The sequence below is a fragment of the Pelecanus crispus genome, chromosome 1 (genome assembly GCF_030463565.1).
Source record: "Pelecanus crispus isolate bPelCri1 chromosome 1, bPelCri1.pri, whole genome shotgun sequence".
In the NCBI taxonomy this organism is placed as follows: Eukaryota; Metazoa; Chordata; class Aves; order Pelecaniformes; family Pelecanidae; genus Pelecanus; species Pelecanus crispus.
In genome coordinates this window covers 206,887,636-206,906,552 of record NC_134643.1, presented here as the reverse complement: position 1 = coordinate 206,906,552, position 18,917 = coordinate 206,887,636, and the positions used below count along the sequence as shown (strand labels likewise).

The 18,917-nt window shown below is 37.0% G+C and overlaps 1 protein-coding gene across 4 annotated transcripts in view; it reads left to right on the top strand.

Moving 5' to 3' along the window:
* IFT88 (intraflagellar transport 88) overlaps nt 1–18,479 on the top strand; it is a 51,966-nt gene extending 33,487 nt beyond the window's left edge. For 2 of the 4 annotated variants that reach the window (XM_075715434.1, XM_075715426.1), the window contains 4 exons: nt 406–471; nt 2,290–2,396; nt 8,000–8,060; nt 18,358–18,479. In XM_075715434.1, the coding sequence (XP_075571549.1) occupies nt 406–471; nt 2,290–2,396; nt 8,000–8,060; nt 18,358–18,479 (356 nt within the window). Of the gene's footprint in view, nt 1–405; nt 472–2,289; nt 2,397–7,999; nt 8,061–17,564; nt 17,661–18,357 lie in introns of all 4 variants that reach the window. The other 2 variants (XM_075715442.1, XM_075715417.1) reach the window with 2 other exon arrangements.
* Nucleotides 18,480–18,917: the final 438 nt, after the last annotated feature.

The window sequence follows — 18,917 nt, the reverse complement described above, 5'->3', positions numbered from 1 at the left end:
TTCTGATGGAAGGAAGGGTAGGCAGAGCTTAACTGTTACATATTTCTATTTGACCAATCCATACATTTGCAGCCTCAGATAAGCCCTGGTATGCTTGATACAGCTTGTCTAGTAGATGTGTCATAGAACAATGGTGTCCTAGAGGCCGGTCAAAAAAGGGCAAAAATCAGGAAACTCCTCTTAATTAATTCTCTTATTTATGGAGTAATTTGGACTGTTTTCAGGTACTCTTAATTTTTGCTATCAGTAATTAAAGCATGTTAAGTTTGGTTTTATCAAATTTGGTCTTATATTAAATCAGGTACTCAAACTAAAAAGCTGAAGTGATGTTAAACTGTATCAATTTCTCATCAGATATTCTTTTTCATGTTTGGATATGTGGATAGATGTTTGTTTTCTTTGCAGGTAACTACCAGAAAGCTCTGGAGAAATACAAAGTCATTCACAGAAAATTCCCAGAGAATGTTGAATGTAAGTTGTTTCACTGAGTGGTACAACTATCAAAGGAAACTTTGTTACATTGAATATGTGTGTTAGTAATTGTATGATGTAAGTATTTTTCATATGAAAATATTTTCATGAACTAACATTTTTACTCATGCTAATGCTGCATGTTTTCTGTGGCAACACTAAAGCATGATTTAAGAAATATTAGGGTAATGCTGAAGAAGAGAGATGAAAATAAACTTTTAACTGTAGCGGATTGGTTGAGTTCTTTCTCATACATACTTTATAAAGTTTATAATTTAGTGTTAATTTTATAAATTTTATAACTTCCTGTTACTTATTTAATCTTTCTTATGATAAAATATATGTGTTTTACTTCTAGTCCCTGTTAGTTGAAACCCTGCTGTAAGTTTCTAGATATAAGAAAATCTTATTGTTAAGTTTTACCAAAGCCAGGCCTTCCAAAAGAGGGTGAGATTTTGTTGTTGGGTTTTTAAGTATAGTTGGTCAACCAGTCTCTAGAAAATCCATAGACAATTTCAAACTAAACTACAGGAAACATAACTTTGAAGAGTAAGACGTTTTGCAGAGTCAGTCACACCTGTACTCTAAATGAAGAAGTCCTATAGAAAATAGGATTGTCACTGGTTGTGAAAGCATCCTCTTATATCCCACACGGTGCCTCACTAATTCCAAAATACGAGGTTGTTGCCAACAAGACTATGCTTTTAAATGCTACGTGGGAAGAACATTCACTGTATTTTAAAATAAAATTGTATTGTTCTGCTTTAACAAACCTATTGCTTTTTTAAAAAGGAATCATACAGCGCTGTTGTACAAGAGAAATTCAATACTATGACTCCTCAAAGTTATAAGCAAAATATCATGTTCGTATTGGTCACAAATATTGACCATTGAGTTTTTAGTAAACCTTTTATAATGCTAATATTTTTCTGAATGTAGTTTCTACAAATTACAAAACGGAGGCAGGAGTTAGCCAAGCCAGTTGAACTGATTTAAAAGTTTGCTGCTGATGAAACAATAGTTCTTCACTCATCCCTCCCTGGCCATGTGCTCCCAACCATCTTACTTATGCTGGTATCTGATCCCTTAGTTCAGCTCCCTAAACCAGCAGAAAACTAACTTAGCACAAAAAGAAAATAACATATTTGTGAAAGCAGTCAGGAGGGTAATGGATCATGCCATGCTTGTTCCTGCTTCAGAGACAGTTCTTTCAAAGGGATGTTGACAAACACATTGAAAACATTGTTGCTATTCCTGAGTTTGGTATAGTGTCTCAGACTGGTTTTAGGGGTTCTTTTCATTCCATCATACATTTATAGTCGATCTTCATGTCTGGTTTGTTGGGGTTTTTTAATTCTATAAATACTAATCTTTAAAAAATCAACCACAGCAACAGAAAAATCCAAACTGTTCTGATTCACTTGCTACTTGTAAAATTGTTTTCAACAAAATTCTATTGATGGTGGCTCCTCAGTAATAACTTGGTATCATTATTATGCTTTCCAGTTTCCAAAATATTTTGCTGATATCAAGAGTTCTGAGTCAGATGAGTTAAGTGTATCTTGTGCCTTCCACATATATAAATGGTATTTGTACGGTTCATGGATATAGACATGGCATCACAGAAAATGTTGAATTATTTGCAAAATATCACAACTTGCGTCGTGATACTGGACTAGAGTGACCTTGTATTCCCAGTTATTTGCGTTGTTTGCCATTCTGTATGTCCAGTTCTGTTAGGGTTCACTTGCAGTTTGACCTTCTTGTAAGCCTTTTTTTTTTTTTTTTTTTTTTAACAATGTTTTGCTTTTCAATTAGGCCTCCGATTTTTAGTTCGTCTCTGCACAGATATGGGGCTGAAAGAAGTCCAGGAATATATGACAAAGCTCAAGAAAGTGGAAAAATTGAAAGAAATAAGAGAGCAGGTAAGCTTGTTTCTTTCTGTGATTATACAGTATCACTATGTACATAGATGAAGCTAAAATAGTGTTTACAATACTTCAAGATAAAATGTGTATTAACTTCCTGGTTTAGAGAGGCTTGTGTCTTGTGGGTCTTGGTTTTTTAGTTTTAAATTGCTGATCAGCCTTTTATCTGTCTGAATGTTTTTTGAGCACAGGATTTTCTGTGATTTTAAATACTAGTGAAAGACAGGGTATGTGGATGTGATGGGAATGCTGGAGCCACCTGCATAATTCAATGTCTCTGGAATGTCGTCTTTCCTACTTATTTGCCAAACTGTATAAAATATATTTATGAGCCAAGTAATAATGCGACTGTAGGGAGAGAAGGGAAGCCTAAGAATTTGTCTATGTACTAGAACTGCTTTTTGCTATATATTAAGCTGCAACAGCAACAGATTACATAGGTAGAAGTAAATTATTCATGTTAGTGCCAGTTTTTAAACTGAGAAAGATTTCCACGGAAAAGCTACAGGCTATGAAAGGTATGAGATAGTACCTTGTGTTCTGTTCAGAGGAGTGAGCGTGTGTGTGTGTGTGCATGCGCATGCATTGTTTTCTTGCTATTCCTGTGATAAAGTAGGATTTTAAAATGAAAATCAGCTTCTTGTTTGGAAAGCATTATCTGTGCTGTTGAGCTGCAAAGTGTTCAAGCTTGCTCTTCCTATCCAGTGAGTTGCCTCAAAGCTACCTACTCACATTAGGACATATTAAGTCTTTACCTAATTTACTCTACTCCTAGTAATACTTACTGGCTCCCTTTTGATGTCAGATAATGTGTAAATGCATCCTCAATTACTTTTACTTCAATTCCAGAGAGTCTGAGTATGCACATGTACACTGGGACATTTTAAAAATGAAACTCACAAAGGGAAACACTGATCAAAGGATTCCAAATTTATGCTACAACCTTACGTTCGGGGACTAATTGAAAGCAGTCCACAAATGTAGTGGGGCTAATATTCCTCCATGTCTCCTCCATAATGGTATCAGTAAGCAAAATGGATGACCAGAACTAATGTTCCTATTCTGCAAAACCCATAATTAAACGATCTCTCTGAAATGGGTTAAACAGGCTTTGCTTAGTTTCTAGGGAATATCAGTTCAATGTCAGTGATATACATAGTTCTTTACCGTAACTTCCGATACCTCAGTGCTTTACTTGGGAAAGCTCAGAGATGAAACCGGTTAAAACTGGATTATTTTATAGTTGGTAAGAGAGAGGTCCCTGGAGATGGAGAGGTTATCTATTGCCTTGCATGTAATTCCAGCATTTTTTACACTGAAGGTGTTAATTATGTACCGTAGATCTGCAAATGTTGAGGATTCTAAGGAAAACACTTTTTTCCTTTAAGAAACTTAATGTTGCAATATGTTTTAAAAAAAAAAAAAATCAAGTTGTCACATCTCTTTGTGTTTATTTCATGTTGGAAGCCTGAGCTTTCCTGAACACATTTCTGTACTTTCTGGTGGGGAAAAAGTTACCAGTAAAATATTTAAAAGATTAAATCATCTAAGTTATTTAAGATTTTTAGTAATACAGAAATTATGTTTAAATTATGTGATTTTTTTTCATTCTGACTACATTGTATTAAGAGACTTCATTGAGTAGTACCTGAATGACAGAGATATCAATGGAATCCAGTACAGATGCGTGGTAGAATAAGTTATTGCGTAGTTGTTTTAGACTGTTCAGACTTTAATAGTGATCATAGTTCAGCCATGATATATGGAAAGCTCACTCTGTGTATTACATTTAAGTGTTCCTGTTTAAGAGTCTGGTGACTCTATCCTGTCACAAAACTAACCTTGCAAAGCAGAATCATAGAATGGTTTGGGTTGGAAGGGACCCATAAAGATCACCTAGTCTACCCTCCTGCCATGGTCAGGGACGTCTTTTACTAGATGAGGTTGCTCAAAGTCCCGTCCAACCTGACCTTGAACAGTTCTAATGATGGGGCATCCACAGCTCGTCTGGGGAGTCTGTTCCAGTGTCTCACCCCCTTCATCATAAAAACTTTCTTCCTTATGTCCAATCTAAGCCTACCCTCTTTCAGTTTAAAACTGTTGCCCCTTGTCCTATCACTACAGGCCCTGGTAAAATTCTGTCCCCATCTTTCTTATAAGCCCCCTTATTGAAAGGCTGCAATAGGTCTCCCCAGAGCCTTTTCTTCTCCAGGCTGAACAACCCCAACTCTCTCAGCCTTTCCTGACAGGAGAGGTGCTCCAGCCCTCGGATCAATTTTGTGGCTCTCCTCTGGACCCACTCCAACAGGTCCATGTCTTCCTTGTATTGGGGACCCCAGATCTGGATGCAGTACTCCAGATGGAGTCTCATGAGAGCGGAGTAGAGGGGAGAATAAGGTATCTATGATGGCACTTCTAATTAGTCAAAGATTTAAGGTAGATCTGCCTAAAGACTTTCCTATAGCATGCTGCACAGAAAAGAAAACAGGCTTTTAAATAAAAATAAGCCTGATTCTATTATAATTTAAACTAAACCAATTTTCTTTTAAGCAGAGAAAACTAAAATGCAGTAGGTTTAAAAAACCCGAAGAAACCCAAACCAAAACAACTCCCCTGCCCCTGCAAACCACCAACAATAACTAAAACAGGTTTCTTGTTGGCTCTGTCAACTTCATGCAGGCCCATGCTTCCAGCTTGTTTGGGTAAGCTCAGTGAGTTTCTGAATGGCAGCAAAATTTTGCCCCCGTGGTTCCTAGTACATTGTCTTCAGAATCTCTGAAGCCTGATCTGTTGCTTTCTTGCTCCTTCTTGCAGCTCCTTGTCATGGGGGGACATGTCCCATCTCCCTCTTCTGGCTCCCTTGTCTGCCATGCTCTGAAATCTCCCAAGTTCAGTGTCTCCTCAAGGAAAGGAACAACTTTTTCTGCCCCCTAAGGAACCCACTGACCCAGTTTTCTTAAAAATCAACACCATTGTAGATGTAAAGGAACAAAGCCACTAAGAATAAAAAGATGCTACAGAATGCACTGTATCCTGTAGTAGAAGTTGGGTATCTTTCCGTGACAGAGTCTCAACATCAGTGCTGTCTTGCAAACAATAGCCCTGCAGTTCCTTTTTGCTATTGGTGTTGCATGTGGGTTCCCATCCCCTGGTTTTGGGGTTTTGTTTTTTGTTTGTTTGCTTGCTTGCTTTGTGTGTGTGTGGTTTTTTAGACTTATGTCTACCATCTGGCTTTGGAAATTACTAGGTATTTTTGTCCTAAGAAATTCATTCTCTCACCCATGAGCATATAGTCATAAACTATACTTTCAAGTTCTAAAATTACCAAATTTAAATATTTCACCACCTAAGTTTCCAATAGGAACAGTGGTTTCAGTTAGCAATACCAGATATAGTTCAGTTCCTGCTCCCAGTTTCAGACTAACACATGATTTCTCGATTGCACCCAGTAAAGAGAAATAGATAAATGCTAGCATAATATAACTACATTTCAAAGTCTGCACACAGACTTTGTTTTCCTGTAGAAATTTATAAAAAAAATGTGCTATTCTGGCATTGTTTTTCCAGAATAAGTATATCCACATGGAGTTTATACCAAAATAAATATTCTGGAGTACTTATTTCACGCAATTCTCGAATATGGACAAGTTGTTAAATACTTCCAGCCAAGAATCTGGGAACATCTGTGGGGTTCATTCCCTGTAGAAATGTTTCTCCCTGCCTCTCACAGCATTGGATTTTTACTGTAACCTTCATATGTTTGTTTTGGTTTTGTTTTGGTTTGGGTTTTTTTACTGCATTGATCTTTTTCATGTTTCAGTTTAAAAAAGACAGGTAATAGTGTAAAAGTTCACACAACTTTCTTGGCACTGATGTATACACATATTACTATTTATATCTGTTAAGCAAACTTAATGACTGAAAATGAGGGACTGACTGGGTGTGGTGTGAAGCAGTGTTGATAGGTGCAAACACTGGGGGACTTACTGCCTTTACCTTCAGGCATCTCCATCTGGACTAATCACCCTAAATTTCTTTTGCAGTTATGGGAGAGAAATAGGCATTTTTAGGGTGGAAATCATTGGACCTATTTTAAATGTCTGCTTTTAGTGTGGGATGACTTATGAACTACTCACTTGGAACTTTACAGGAATTAGTCATACACATAAGCTGTAGTACTTCTATAATATTTTGGGAGTAGGGTGTAAATCCTAGTAAGTCCTAGGATGTAAATGCCATGAGGGCACTATCATATAGGGACCATTTCCCTCTGGCAGAGAGAAGCTGAGCTTCCACTGGCAGACTTGTCAGTCATTTAACATTTGGAGAGTCTGAACATGCTTCCTGAAGGACTGATATATGCTACTTCACTGGACTGTGAATGGGATATTTAATCCTGAATTCAGACAACATATTTCAGACTTGAGGATTTCCCAAAATAAATAAAAAGTATGAGAAATTCTGTTTCCAGACTGGATCACTCCAAGACCATTCCTCGTTTCACGCTAGGCTCACTGCTTTCCTGTCTGACTCCTGTGAGTTTTGATTTAAAGGTTCTTCCTTTTTCTTTTGGCATGAATCTTGAAAGTTCTTTCACTTTTTCTGTGGCATTCCAACTTTGCCAGACTCCATGATATTTTTCTGGTGAAAAATGAATGAAGAAGCTCCAGTAATTGATCTGAATACATGGTTAGGTAGTGTGCACAGGTGTTTTAATCAGATCCTGAATTCGTATTTTGAAACGAGATGCAGAGATTACTTTATTAACAGCTGAGTGCTTTAAACACCAAGTTTTTGTACCTACCCATCAAAAAGTCCCTCACTGAGGTGTACCTTCTTGTAATTGACAAGATATATGCATGAGAAATTTGGTGTTTTGCCAGAAGAAGCCAAGTCTGCGGTGTGATACAAAGGTATTGCTTTGATAAACTGTTAAAGTTTTCAAATAACACTAAAAAAAAACACAGCTGGAAGATGTTTATGGTACCTTCCTCAGTGCAAGAGAGCTGACTTTTTAAACACAGCTTTTAAAGTATTTACCTTCACCTTTATCTTGCATTTAACACTCAACAGCAAATTAAATTTTGCTGTAAAGTACAGTGCTGTGCCAAGTATTCAAAATTTAAGATCTATGGGGTGAATAGTTCTTTTTATAGATTTCCCTACTTCCCCCCCTTGAATCTTTACAATAATAAAACGCTTGTGGGATTTACAAGACGTTAATAGGCAGAGGCTACTTTGAACTTGCGCAAGGAGGGCTATGTTGCCTGTTTTTTCAGCTGTACTTTGTAGAGGTACATCTGAACTATTTTTATGCACATTCCTTGTATAAATTTTATCTGAAGGAAAATAATTTATTGAGATAATTCTGTTTGAATTTCATAGAACTCGTTTTATGTAAACATTGGATTTAACACTGATTTTAAGGACAATTTTGTGCATTGAAAAAATAAGGTTTATTAGTTACAGCATAATAAGCCTAGTTTAATGTTCTTCTACTGTTTTGTTAATAAGCTGAGTTTTCAGTAATTATCTCTAACGCATATTACTAAATGGGGTTTTTGTTCTATTCTTTTCAAACCTTTTTCACTATTCTCCAGCGCATTAAATCTGGCAGAGATGGCAGTGCACGTAGCCGCAGAGAAGGAAATGCTGGTGGTGGTAAGTACTTAATGCCTCTGCTTAAATATCAGATTTGTCAGGATCCTAAAGAAACTAGTTTTTCTTAACGTGTTTGTAAAAGCTCCTTACATTATGAAATGCACACAAATATGCATTGAGTAATATGCAAGTACTTCACAAATTTTGTTTCACACTTTTTGATTATCTCATTGCTGTATGAAACCTCAATCAGTATAGTAGCATGGATTTGGTCTAAGATTTGTGTTTTATATACAGATTGCAGTGTATTCCTAGAGCTAAATTTCTACTTGTTTTCAATACTGTGGACTTGAACATTTTATCCCATTAACTTTAGAATATTTAAGGAATCATTTACTATAAAAAAACAGAACATGTAAGCTGTGAAAAACAGGAATTCATTGTGTCTTTATTTAACATGGAGAAAAGGGAATTTTGTGCCCACCATCTGCTCTGTTACGTTAGGTGTTTGTTACAAGTTCAAGAGGTTATTTTGTGCAACCAGCTCTGTAATAAGGAGGACACCTATACTGTCTTTGAGATCCTTCTTCCCCTTTTCCCAGTGTAGCAGAGTTGAAGTACTAGAGTCTTCCATAGAGGACAGCTTGCTCTCTAAGTCTCTCTGCTCCTATAGATTTACAATGCTGACTTTCATAAATGTAAAACTCTAGCAATGTAAGTCTGGAAACTGGCCTGCTTTGTCTTTTTCTGCACTAGGTAGTCTGCATATTGCAGAGCTAATGATTTTTCCCTTCCATTATTAAATCCATGAAATGTTAGTAATGTTAAACCTAACTGTTCCTCACTGCTGCTCTAAGGAAACTAGCAGACTTCAGGCTACTTCAGCCACCTGGAAAAAAATCCATTTTGACCCAAATAGGAAATGGTTTCTTTGTGTTCTGCATTTGGTTTATCTTAATATCGGTGGGTCTCATAAAAAGACACCCCCTACAAATTCTTGCCTCTCTTCCATAATTTATTGGTTTGTTGTTTCTTTTTTTTCCTTATTTGGCAATTTTATTTCTCCACCTACATAGCAGATGCTTTACTACATTTATCCAATTCTGTAGGGTCATGAAAAGTCATGGACATTACTAGTGTAATCTTAAGATGACCTTAGAATGCTGTTACGTTTATGAAGACTGCTCTTCCGGGTTCTCTTAAGGGTTAAGAATGAGTGTTGGATGCTTCAGAGAGATCTCATTCCTTTTTCAGCTCAGTAGTTTCGCTAGAGAAGCTTTTAAATCATTTCTTGATAGGTAGAAAAAACACCATTCACCTAGGATTGAATTTTACCTGTTCTGGGACTCAGGCCAAAGTAATTCTTGGGGTGAAATTCCTTATTTTGGTAACAGAGAGGGATGGAAACGTTTTTGGACTCTCATTTGTTACATAAGCCCTATGATCAGGCAGCCAGCTAGAGATGCCAGCAGAACAGCAGTGTGGGACAGCATGGGCACCTGGTTTCTGTCATAAAGTGGAGATCCACTTTGGCTTATAATAAATAGAAATGAAGAGCAGTGTTGGTAGCAGGCAATGGTATTTACAGCTGTGCAAAACATTGCATCAGGCATACAGCCAAATGGCACAAAAGGTCTCTTTTCTTACCGCTGTATTTTGTAATTATCCCTATCCTCATTAGTGAAAAGGGGGCATGTTATCAGGAGAGAGTCAGTAATTTAGCAAAAGAGGATATAAATAACAACCAAGCTGGAAAGATGCTAAGACAACATCAATCCCCCAAACTACCAGTTTGTCAATACTTCTAAAGACAGAAATATCTATGGAAAGTTGTCTTTTTTTTAAAAAATAGAAAACATCCCTTCCCCTCCCCACCAAAGCTGAAGGCATGAGGGACTTTGGCTGCAAGCTCTAGTAATTCCAAGGTATTACTCTTTCCCCCCATAACTAGAGTAATGGGAGAAGAGCAAATGCAGACATTTAGGATGCTAACATAAAGAGGATGAGAGGGTAAGCAGGGTCAGAATTGACCTAGAATTTGTCCTATCAGTAATTCTTAGATTGTTGCTCAAGATATTTTGTCAAATTCATGAAAGAATGGAAAAAAACAGAGTTTGGGAACAACTCTGTTTAAGAGCATGTTTGAGAAGTCTCCATTATACAAATTCAGTGCCAAAGATCCAACCTTTCTGGAAATGACTCTGCAAACAAGCAGAGGTACAGAGAAGGTCCTGTATGGAGTCTGGAGTTAGTTTTCTGCTGGGATTCCTAATTAAAAGTTTTGGTGACATGTATTACTTATATATATTTTTAGAAGGAGTCAAAGGCATTATGCATTTTTTAACTAGTAATGTTGACTCTGGAGAACCCTATCAGTGAAGAAGCTGCACACTCACAGCAACAGATGTTAAGGACTAAGTTGTAGTTTGTCTGCCTTTTACTGAGGATGACTGAGAGAAACCCAAAGAGCCAAATATTATTTTGTCCAATGCTTGGCATTATTCACCTGGGTTATGAGTCCATATTTTGCAGTGTAAGAAATTTCTGTACATGGCCTGTGTGAAGACACATATCAAATATAAACATGGGTTATTTTATTTCAGAATCTTAGTACACTTTTGATAAATGAATGGTTTCAAAATAAAAAAAACCCCAACATTTGTATACATTTTAAGATTAATCTTTTCCAGTGGCGTTGCCAAGACCAAAAGGGATCATTTTCCTACACTGTATGAGGGATTTGCCATCATTACTGAAGCCGGTGAAGCATAGAATTCTCCTTAGTTTAGTACTTACTAGCTAAATTAAAGTACTTACTAGCTAAATGAAGTGTGTATGCACTCCAAATATTTTAGGTATGATGCATGTTTTATTTCTTTCCTCTTACCAGCTCACTGTCCCTGTACTTGTTGGCATTCATAACAGATTTTTTTTTTTCCCCCCAAGTATTTTGTCCCTATATAGTTATTAGGCGTATTAGTAATTTGGGCTTCCTTGTTTCAGGAAATATGATCTAAAATTGCTTTTAAAGAGGAAGCTAAGAGGAAAGAGAACTAAATCAGCAGGGTTTGTACTTAATAGGACACCTACTACTTTTGCCAATATAAATTAAACTAGAAGGTGCCTGAGATGCACCAAAGCATAATTTGAAGAATATGATTAGTGTATGCATGAATGGTAGGCAGAATGGAAAAAGGGAAACCAAGAAAACTGACATCTGTATCAGTGTGAGTTGAAGTCTGGTCTTGTCTTGTGAAAAGAATAGTCATTAAATTTAAAATGCCTACCCAAAATTGAACACATTTGTTCGCTCTTATTATGAAATGTGAAATTTTCTTCTCCCCACGAATATCAGATTTATGATTTTCTATCTTTTTGATTCATGTTGGAAGCAGATGTCATTGGTACGCTCCCTTAAAATTCTTTTTAATTTAAAAAAGGACAAAGAAAAAAAGGCGCCGGGGGGAAACACCACCAAAAAAAGGCAAAACCCTGAAGGGAGCTAACAGTACATCTGAGTTTAGGCAGTTCTCAAAGATTTCCTTTGCAACAATCTTTTCTTGTTTTCATGCTCACTTTTCTGTGTTTTGCAGAGATGTGATAGTAACATCCAGAATTTGGAAGTTAGGACACTGTGGTTTTTACTGCCCTAAGAGATTTTTACTGTTCAATAGCATAAAGCTTTTCATAGATAAGGGAAAGTATGACTTTAAAGAATACGTTACCATAGCAGTGTTTACTTGGTCTCTGCATTTGCCCTGCTCTCTGAATGGGGAGTTTTGTAGTGGATGAGAGGGGAGTTTTGTACTGGATGAGAGGAGCCATGCAGTCTCGGACAGGAGCCCAAAGAAGCAGTGTTGAATTCAGAAGATGAAAGGCTGAGCACTTTGCATTCTCCATGTTACCTAAGCCTGTCCAGATGAATTTGGGAAGGAAACCATGCGAGAATAATTTAGGTGTCTTCTCCCTTGTTCATTTCACCTGTGACGATGTCAGTGGAGAAATGGGTTTGTCCATACCAAACAAACATCCCATAATCAAACATCCTTTACCAGCTGATAGGGATCTCCTCATATAATATGGAAGCACATTATAGATGTTAGGGCTGTAAGCATCCCAAATAATCTTGACTGTGATACAGGCTCTGTTGCCCTGCAGCCAGGACTTCAGGATCACTTGTATTTTCTAGGCTTTGTGTGCCTGTTGATGCCTCATTAATTACAAATCATTGTGGGATGGTTCCATTGCCTGTGTGTGCAAAAAAAAAAAAAAAGTTTTTTTACTAAATGGACAGGGAAAATATCTGAGTGAAGATAACATCTTAATCTGTTTTCTGCATCTGAACTTACCTAAGGAGTTTGCTGAACTGACACACCATAAACAATTTTCATTCTACAAAATTTCAAATCAAAATGAACTGCAGTGGAGTCAAAAATTGCATCTGCTTCCCATGCTGTCTCTCAGTTTTAATATAATACCCTACTTGCTACACTGAACTTGCTGTTCTCTTTGGTAAAACTAAACCGAAGCCCTTTCTTCTCCAGTAATGGTATCTTCATCCCAAATATGAAAGATACACAGAGCTGCATTTAAATGCATTCTGGATTTAGTGAAGCATCTGTAGTCTTTAAAAGCATTAGCCCGCTATGCACTTTGTTATGTAAACATTTTACAGAGGTAGATTACCAAACAACCTTACCTTTTGATATCTTTTCCTGATGAGTAAAATGGTGCTAAAAATTCTAATTTATGTCATTTGTGATACTGAAGGAATTTCTGATGCAGTAGTCTCATCACTGTCATTGCAACTAGTGAGAGTCCTTTAAATAATAAATACAAAGTCATAGATTCTATGGGTTGAAGTGATATACACACAGCTATCTTCTAAGTAGGAAGTACAGAAACACTTAGAAAGATTTAGAATCTTTTTTGCTAGATACCACTGCTTAAAATAGGACTATTCCAAAATAGGATTAATTTTGTAGAATGTTGCTTTATTCATTATTCTGCCATATAAAGTTAACCTTTTTTTTTAAAAATAAGTTTTATACTTTAATTCTTTTTTTAAATTGTATGTGGAGGAATTAGTTCAGGTTAGTTTTGTATGGAAGTTGAAGAAAACTGAATGAACAGAACATATTATAATACAATAATTTAATTAAATATCCTAAATATAACATTACGGGCATGACTTTTAAACAGATGAGAGGAAGGAATGCAGTGTAACAGATACCAGCATGTATATTATTTATGTCTTTATATGTATAGCTCCCAGTTAATGCTATTGCACACAGACTGAGGGAAAGATAATGTCAGCATGATAATCCAAGTCTCAAGTATAATCATTTTACAGAGTAAATATATTTATAAATCAGATTTTGAAAATATATTGAACAGCGCTGCTTAATCCGTTCCTGTTGCTTTTTCAACTGAAATCTGGAGCCATGTTCCTGCAGTCAGTTTATGTCTATGTGTCCACATTATGAACCCAGAGGAGTACACTGGGACTGGCTTCCACACAAGCTACAGTAATAACATACTTTTAAATAAAAGTACAATAAGTAAGTAAATAATGAACATGTATTAATTGCAGTGAAGGTTTTCCTGGATACAGAGAGCAATTTAGTTCAGCACTGGTCTTCCCTTATGCAAAAACTTCATTTAATTAGGAGCATGTGTTTGTACAGTTACCAGAGTAATGCAGATAGAATTCATTTGCAGTTTGAGAAATGTCTACCTGTAGTCCTTTGATTGCAAGTGCTATCAGATAAGACTGAAAGCTGTACTATTAGTAGAGAAAAACTCTACAAAAAAAGCCTTTCATCCAGAGTTTTTATTATTGTCCTTTGTCCCAATGTTACCTTTGGTTTTATTCTGTGTATTACTTCAGCAAAAGTTAGTTTCATTCCCATAATCCAAAAGCTGGAATGTGTGTAAAATCTTTGGCCAAATTATGTGTGTATACTGAATAAAAACATATAGATCATTTATCTGCAAATAGAACTACAAAAAGTAATTTCAAGATGAGATCTAAACTTCTGGCAGATCATGTCATATGGTCAGCAGAATTTTTAATAGTTGCCATATTGGCAGCCAAATCCTGTATCCCATGGCAGAGTGTCAAGAAAAGCCTTACCCCAAATGGCTCAGCAACTAGGACATTCCTCTGGAAAGATGGAGCTGGGGGTTTGAACTCCCTCAGGTGAAGGCAGGCATTGAAGCCAGACCTCTCGCTTCCTGAGCTGCTGTCTGACATCTCTGTGTAAGGTAGATGGTGTCAACCACCTCTTATTCTCTTCCAGATATACTTTAAAATGAAAGATGCTCTTCTTCCACATTTTTTGGTATGCCCCGAGCATAGTGCAGTCCATGGAGACTTGATGTGGTTTTGCATGTTAGCTTAATTTAAGCTAACTGTGGGCTGCTACCAGAAGAGATGTTAACCTTCCCTTCACTCTTGCTGTAGATATAATGGTTGTACAGAGGTAAGGTGAGCTGCATTACTTTGCTGATCCACTTGAGAAAAAGTTTTCATTAGGCTAGTTTTAAACATATCAGTAACCTGCTCCAGCACAGCCTGCTTCCACTTGACAGCATGTGGAGGGGGGTGCGATGCAGGGCAGAAGGAGTAGGGTGCTCCTTTCTGTGGTGAGGTGGGGCTAGATTGGTAGGTTCAGACTAAATGAAAGGTGGAACTCCTTAGCTCAGGTTGTTACAGATGCAAAAATTTCACAGGGGCTCAAGGGAAGGCTGAACAAGTTCTTGGAGAATAAATCAATCAATTCATTATTAAATGTGAAGAGCAGCCCCCTTCCCCCTAACACATGCTTGATTCACAAATTGTTGGAGGCTAGGAAATTATTCTTGGAGAGCTACTGTACATGCTTGCTCTTATGATGCTCTTCCCTAAACATCTTCTTGTTCTTTTGTATGGACAATAAGCCAGTTTAGATAGATCTTTAATCTAATCTAGTAAGGCATCCATATGTTCTTACTGCTTGAGTGTTAAGAGGTCACTGTGCCCATAGACACTTACTCCTCATAGTTTTTCCCAGGGTGCATTTAGTCAAGGTAGGACGTACTGATCAAATAACTTGCTGCTTCTGGAAAGAACAGTCCAGCCTCCCTCAGCACTTCTTTTCTTTCCCATTCCTGGTCATATATTCTTGGTGCTTCCCTTGCACTACTTCTAGCATTAATCTAACCCTTTGGTGAGTCGGTTCCATTCATTAAATGCAGTAAATAATGCGTTTGGGCAACTGAATCAAGTCTGAATCCCAAAAAGGTACATTTTTGTGAACAGCCACATTTGCTTACTGTAACAGCACTCACAATTCCATTTACTGCATTGGCTCATAAACAGAAAAGGGAGCTTAGGCACCAAGGTCAAATGCTGAACATCCTGCAGGTGTCTTGCTGCTCAGAATGGCCATTTTGGACAACACAGTCATAGCAGTAAGTGCTTAAGGAACTTCAAAGCTATGCAGGGGGGGCAGTTGGTGAGGTTTAGATACTTCAAGGGTTGGACATCCACTAGATGAGGAGAGAAAAGGGGGAATATTTGGCTTCAAATTTTGGACTTACTGCTTCATTGCCTTCTTGGATGTAGCCCTAATAAAACTTAAGTGCCCTAGGATGCCCAAGAAAGCTTCTGTTTTCAACTGCTTGTTTTAGGGCAGTAATATGTACAGGTAACTTGTGGGTATTACGTTTATCCCAGCCATTTTGGTTTGTCTACCATCCTTTTTTTTTTTCTTCTTTTAGTTAATGTAAAATCTTTCACCTTTCTCTGGTAGTATCACTAAACCCCATGTGTTTTCCTCCTTCACAGTTGAAAACTTTTGATATGCCATCTTCCTCTTCTATTTTCATTACACCCAGTTCTTCCTTTCTGGAACCAACCAATTAAACCTGTGGAGTTTTGTTGACTAGTTCAGTCTTCCGCTAGTGTAGTTTCTGCTGTATCATTCCTGTCTTTGCATCTCCTTACTGCTTCTTTATTATTATTTATTATTATTCATTATTTTGTAAATTACTTATTTTCCATTGCACAAGACTCTGTGCCTACTCCTATCCTACTCTTTCTCTCCCTGTTAAACATTTTGTATTCTCCTGTAAACTGTCCTCAAAATGTTTTCATCCACACCATCTTTGAAGCTCAGCACTCACCTCCTTGTTGTGCAGGCCTGTCCAAAGCCCACTGAAATCAAGAGGCAGCCCTTTTGTAATTTTACAGCCCTTTGGTTGAGCACCCTCGATCAAACCCATTGATTTCTTTCAGTTTCTTCAAATCCTTCATTAAGCATTCACTTCTTCCATGGAACCTGTCAATGAGAATTGATCCAAGGCAGGTTGGTGTACATTAAAATAGATTGTTCTTGCTTTGAAGTTTCAACAGTAATCTGTGTCTTGTAAACATTAACTGTTTGACATGTGACTGTATGTATTAGATCTTTCTTGGAGGAGAGACATTCTCTTCCAGCTCAGGGCTGAGTAAACTGAAATCTGCAGTAGTATTTATAGAGAAGTAAAGGCTTGTCATCTTTGTGGAAGATTTTTTTTTTTAAATAGTAACAATATTTATAAAAAGAACATTTATAGTAAATAAGACAATGGAAATGTGTCGCCAAGTCCAGACTTTGTAATTAATGTTTGCTGAATGAAACCCATTTTTCCTCCTTACAGTTGGAGGACTTTTAATAACAGCATTGTTTCATGTTGTAAATGAGCATGTTTGTATTTGGCAGCATGGCATGTCCTGCCTTGTAAATACACCAAGCCAAACATGAAGCGCTTTCTCCTAGGAGAAAAAAAATGCATAAAAATTTGTTGTAGCAGACTAGATTGAAAGCTTGCCATGAATGTGAAAAAGAGATTCAGAGGTGAACAGAATATTTAAAGTGTCTGGAGTACTGCTGTGGCAAGAGAATGTTAATCTGACGTTGTCTGGGCACGAGGCAGCCCTCAGAGCCGACACATTCCTTGGGGCCCCGCTGCAAACTGAGCTGCCAGCACAGTGTTTACAGCAAGATGCAGGGCCAGGATGGTCTGTATACATGAACTGTGCCTGCCTGCCATGCAGACAGCACATGCCAAATATATTCTTCTAATTAAAAGCAAAGTTAGTGTTGTATTTAACCTTGAGAGCATTCAACAAGTGGATCATACTAATATATTAGTAAGCACACAGACATATGAAATGTCCATGTACATTGTGACAGTGTTTATATTTATCATGCTTATTTTAACTCCAAAATGTGACTGTAATTTATAAGCAACTGAAATGTCAGCATTTGAAACAGAAATATTTTAATGTGTCTACACCAAAGTAAATAAGGCTGTATACATTTAAAAAAAAAAAATTCACACACACACATGTGTGGACACAGTGTCCATTGTGTTTTAATGACCGCTACTACAAATGAGTACTGTATTCATCATGAAAAGATGGTTTCATCCAAATCTTGTTTGACAGATAGTAGCTGAATTTATGTCTTCTTTTATCATGATTTCACAGACCATAGCAGCATGTTATTTGTCTTCAACTTTTTTTTTCCCCTCCAGATAGTGGTGGTACCAAAGGGGAAAGACTGAGTGCCAAACTAAAAGCTTTGCCGGGAACAAGTGAACCCTATGAAAGTAGTGGCAGTAAAGAAATAGGCAAGTGGGCATTTTATACCTTTTTACTTCCCTGGCCCTCAAAGAGAGAGGAGATGGAAAAAATAAGTTATTGGAAGAGCATGTATAACTGGACAATTAGGAAAACATTTTCCCCATGAAATAAATGTGAAGAATGGCTTTAGCTTCATTGTTCAGAGCTCCCTATAAAGTAATTGTAAATATGAAATGTGGCCCATGTAAATATTTATTACTTTTGATATGTCTGCTGCATCCTTTAGTTAGTTCTTGTGGTTCTGCAGTCAGCAGTTCTTCACTAAGATTGACTTTTCAAAGGGGTTTAAAATCCCAAATCCATGTGGAATGTGGTACTTCCTAAAAGGCCCTTCCTTTAACCAACTCCTCAGTCTTTCTGTTCCATGCACTTTTCCAAAGTCTTTTTGTCACTTAAAGACTGTAATAAAATAAAGAGAAATTTATTTTAAAAAAAGAAGGAAGGAAAAAAAGAGAAGCTTCTATCACTAGCACTCAGGTACTTTGCTCTTGTGCCATGCCTTGCTTCCCAAATGTGGTACCTTGTTCTCCTTCAGTGTTCATATGCTCTTTCTGGTCTGCATTTCAAAGACACCTTATGGATGTGTAATGCTAAAACCCGCTCTTGTGTTTGATTGTGTATGTTTGAAACAAAGCTAAAATTACTTGCAGGTAACTGTTTCAAATGTATTTATTTAAACCCTAGATGCCTCCTATATAGATCCACTTGGCCCACAAGCAGAAAGACCAAAAACGGCTGCAAGAAAAAGAACTGAGGAAGATGACTTTGCTGATGAAGAACTAGGAGAGGATTTGCTTCCAGAATAGCATATGGTCCACTCATAACTTTTTCTCCTTTTAAAAGTTTTAGCAGAAAAACATTCATCCATGATGATCTTTGTAGTGGATTTTGATAAAATATTTGTGAAATACTTTGAATATATGGTATCTTACATTAAAAATGTGGATTTGAAGTTGCAGTGTCTTTCATAATTGATTTTTTTAAAAATAATGCTGAGGTTATTTTACTCATGCATAGAAACTACACAGGTATTCAAACTCATTGCAGACTATACCAAGTGCATAAAGCTTTTGCTTTCAGAAGTGCGTCTGATGATAATAGGAAACACAGCAGTCTCTAAAATTCCACCTTTCAGTGCAAAATACCTCGAAGCAATGTTATAAGGTTGAAATTCCCATACCCCTCATCCAAAGCCAGAACTTACTTAAGGCCTGTGAATTGACTTTCTGAAAATGTTGGATATG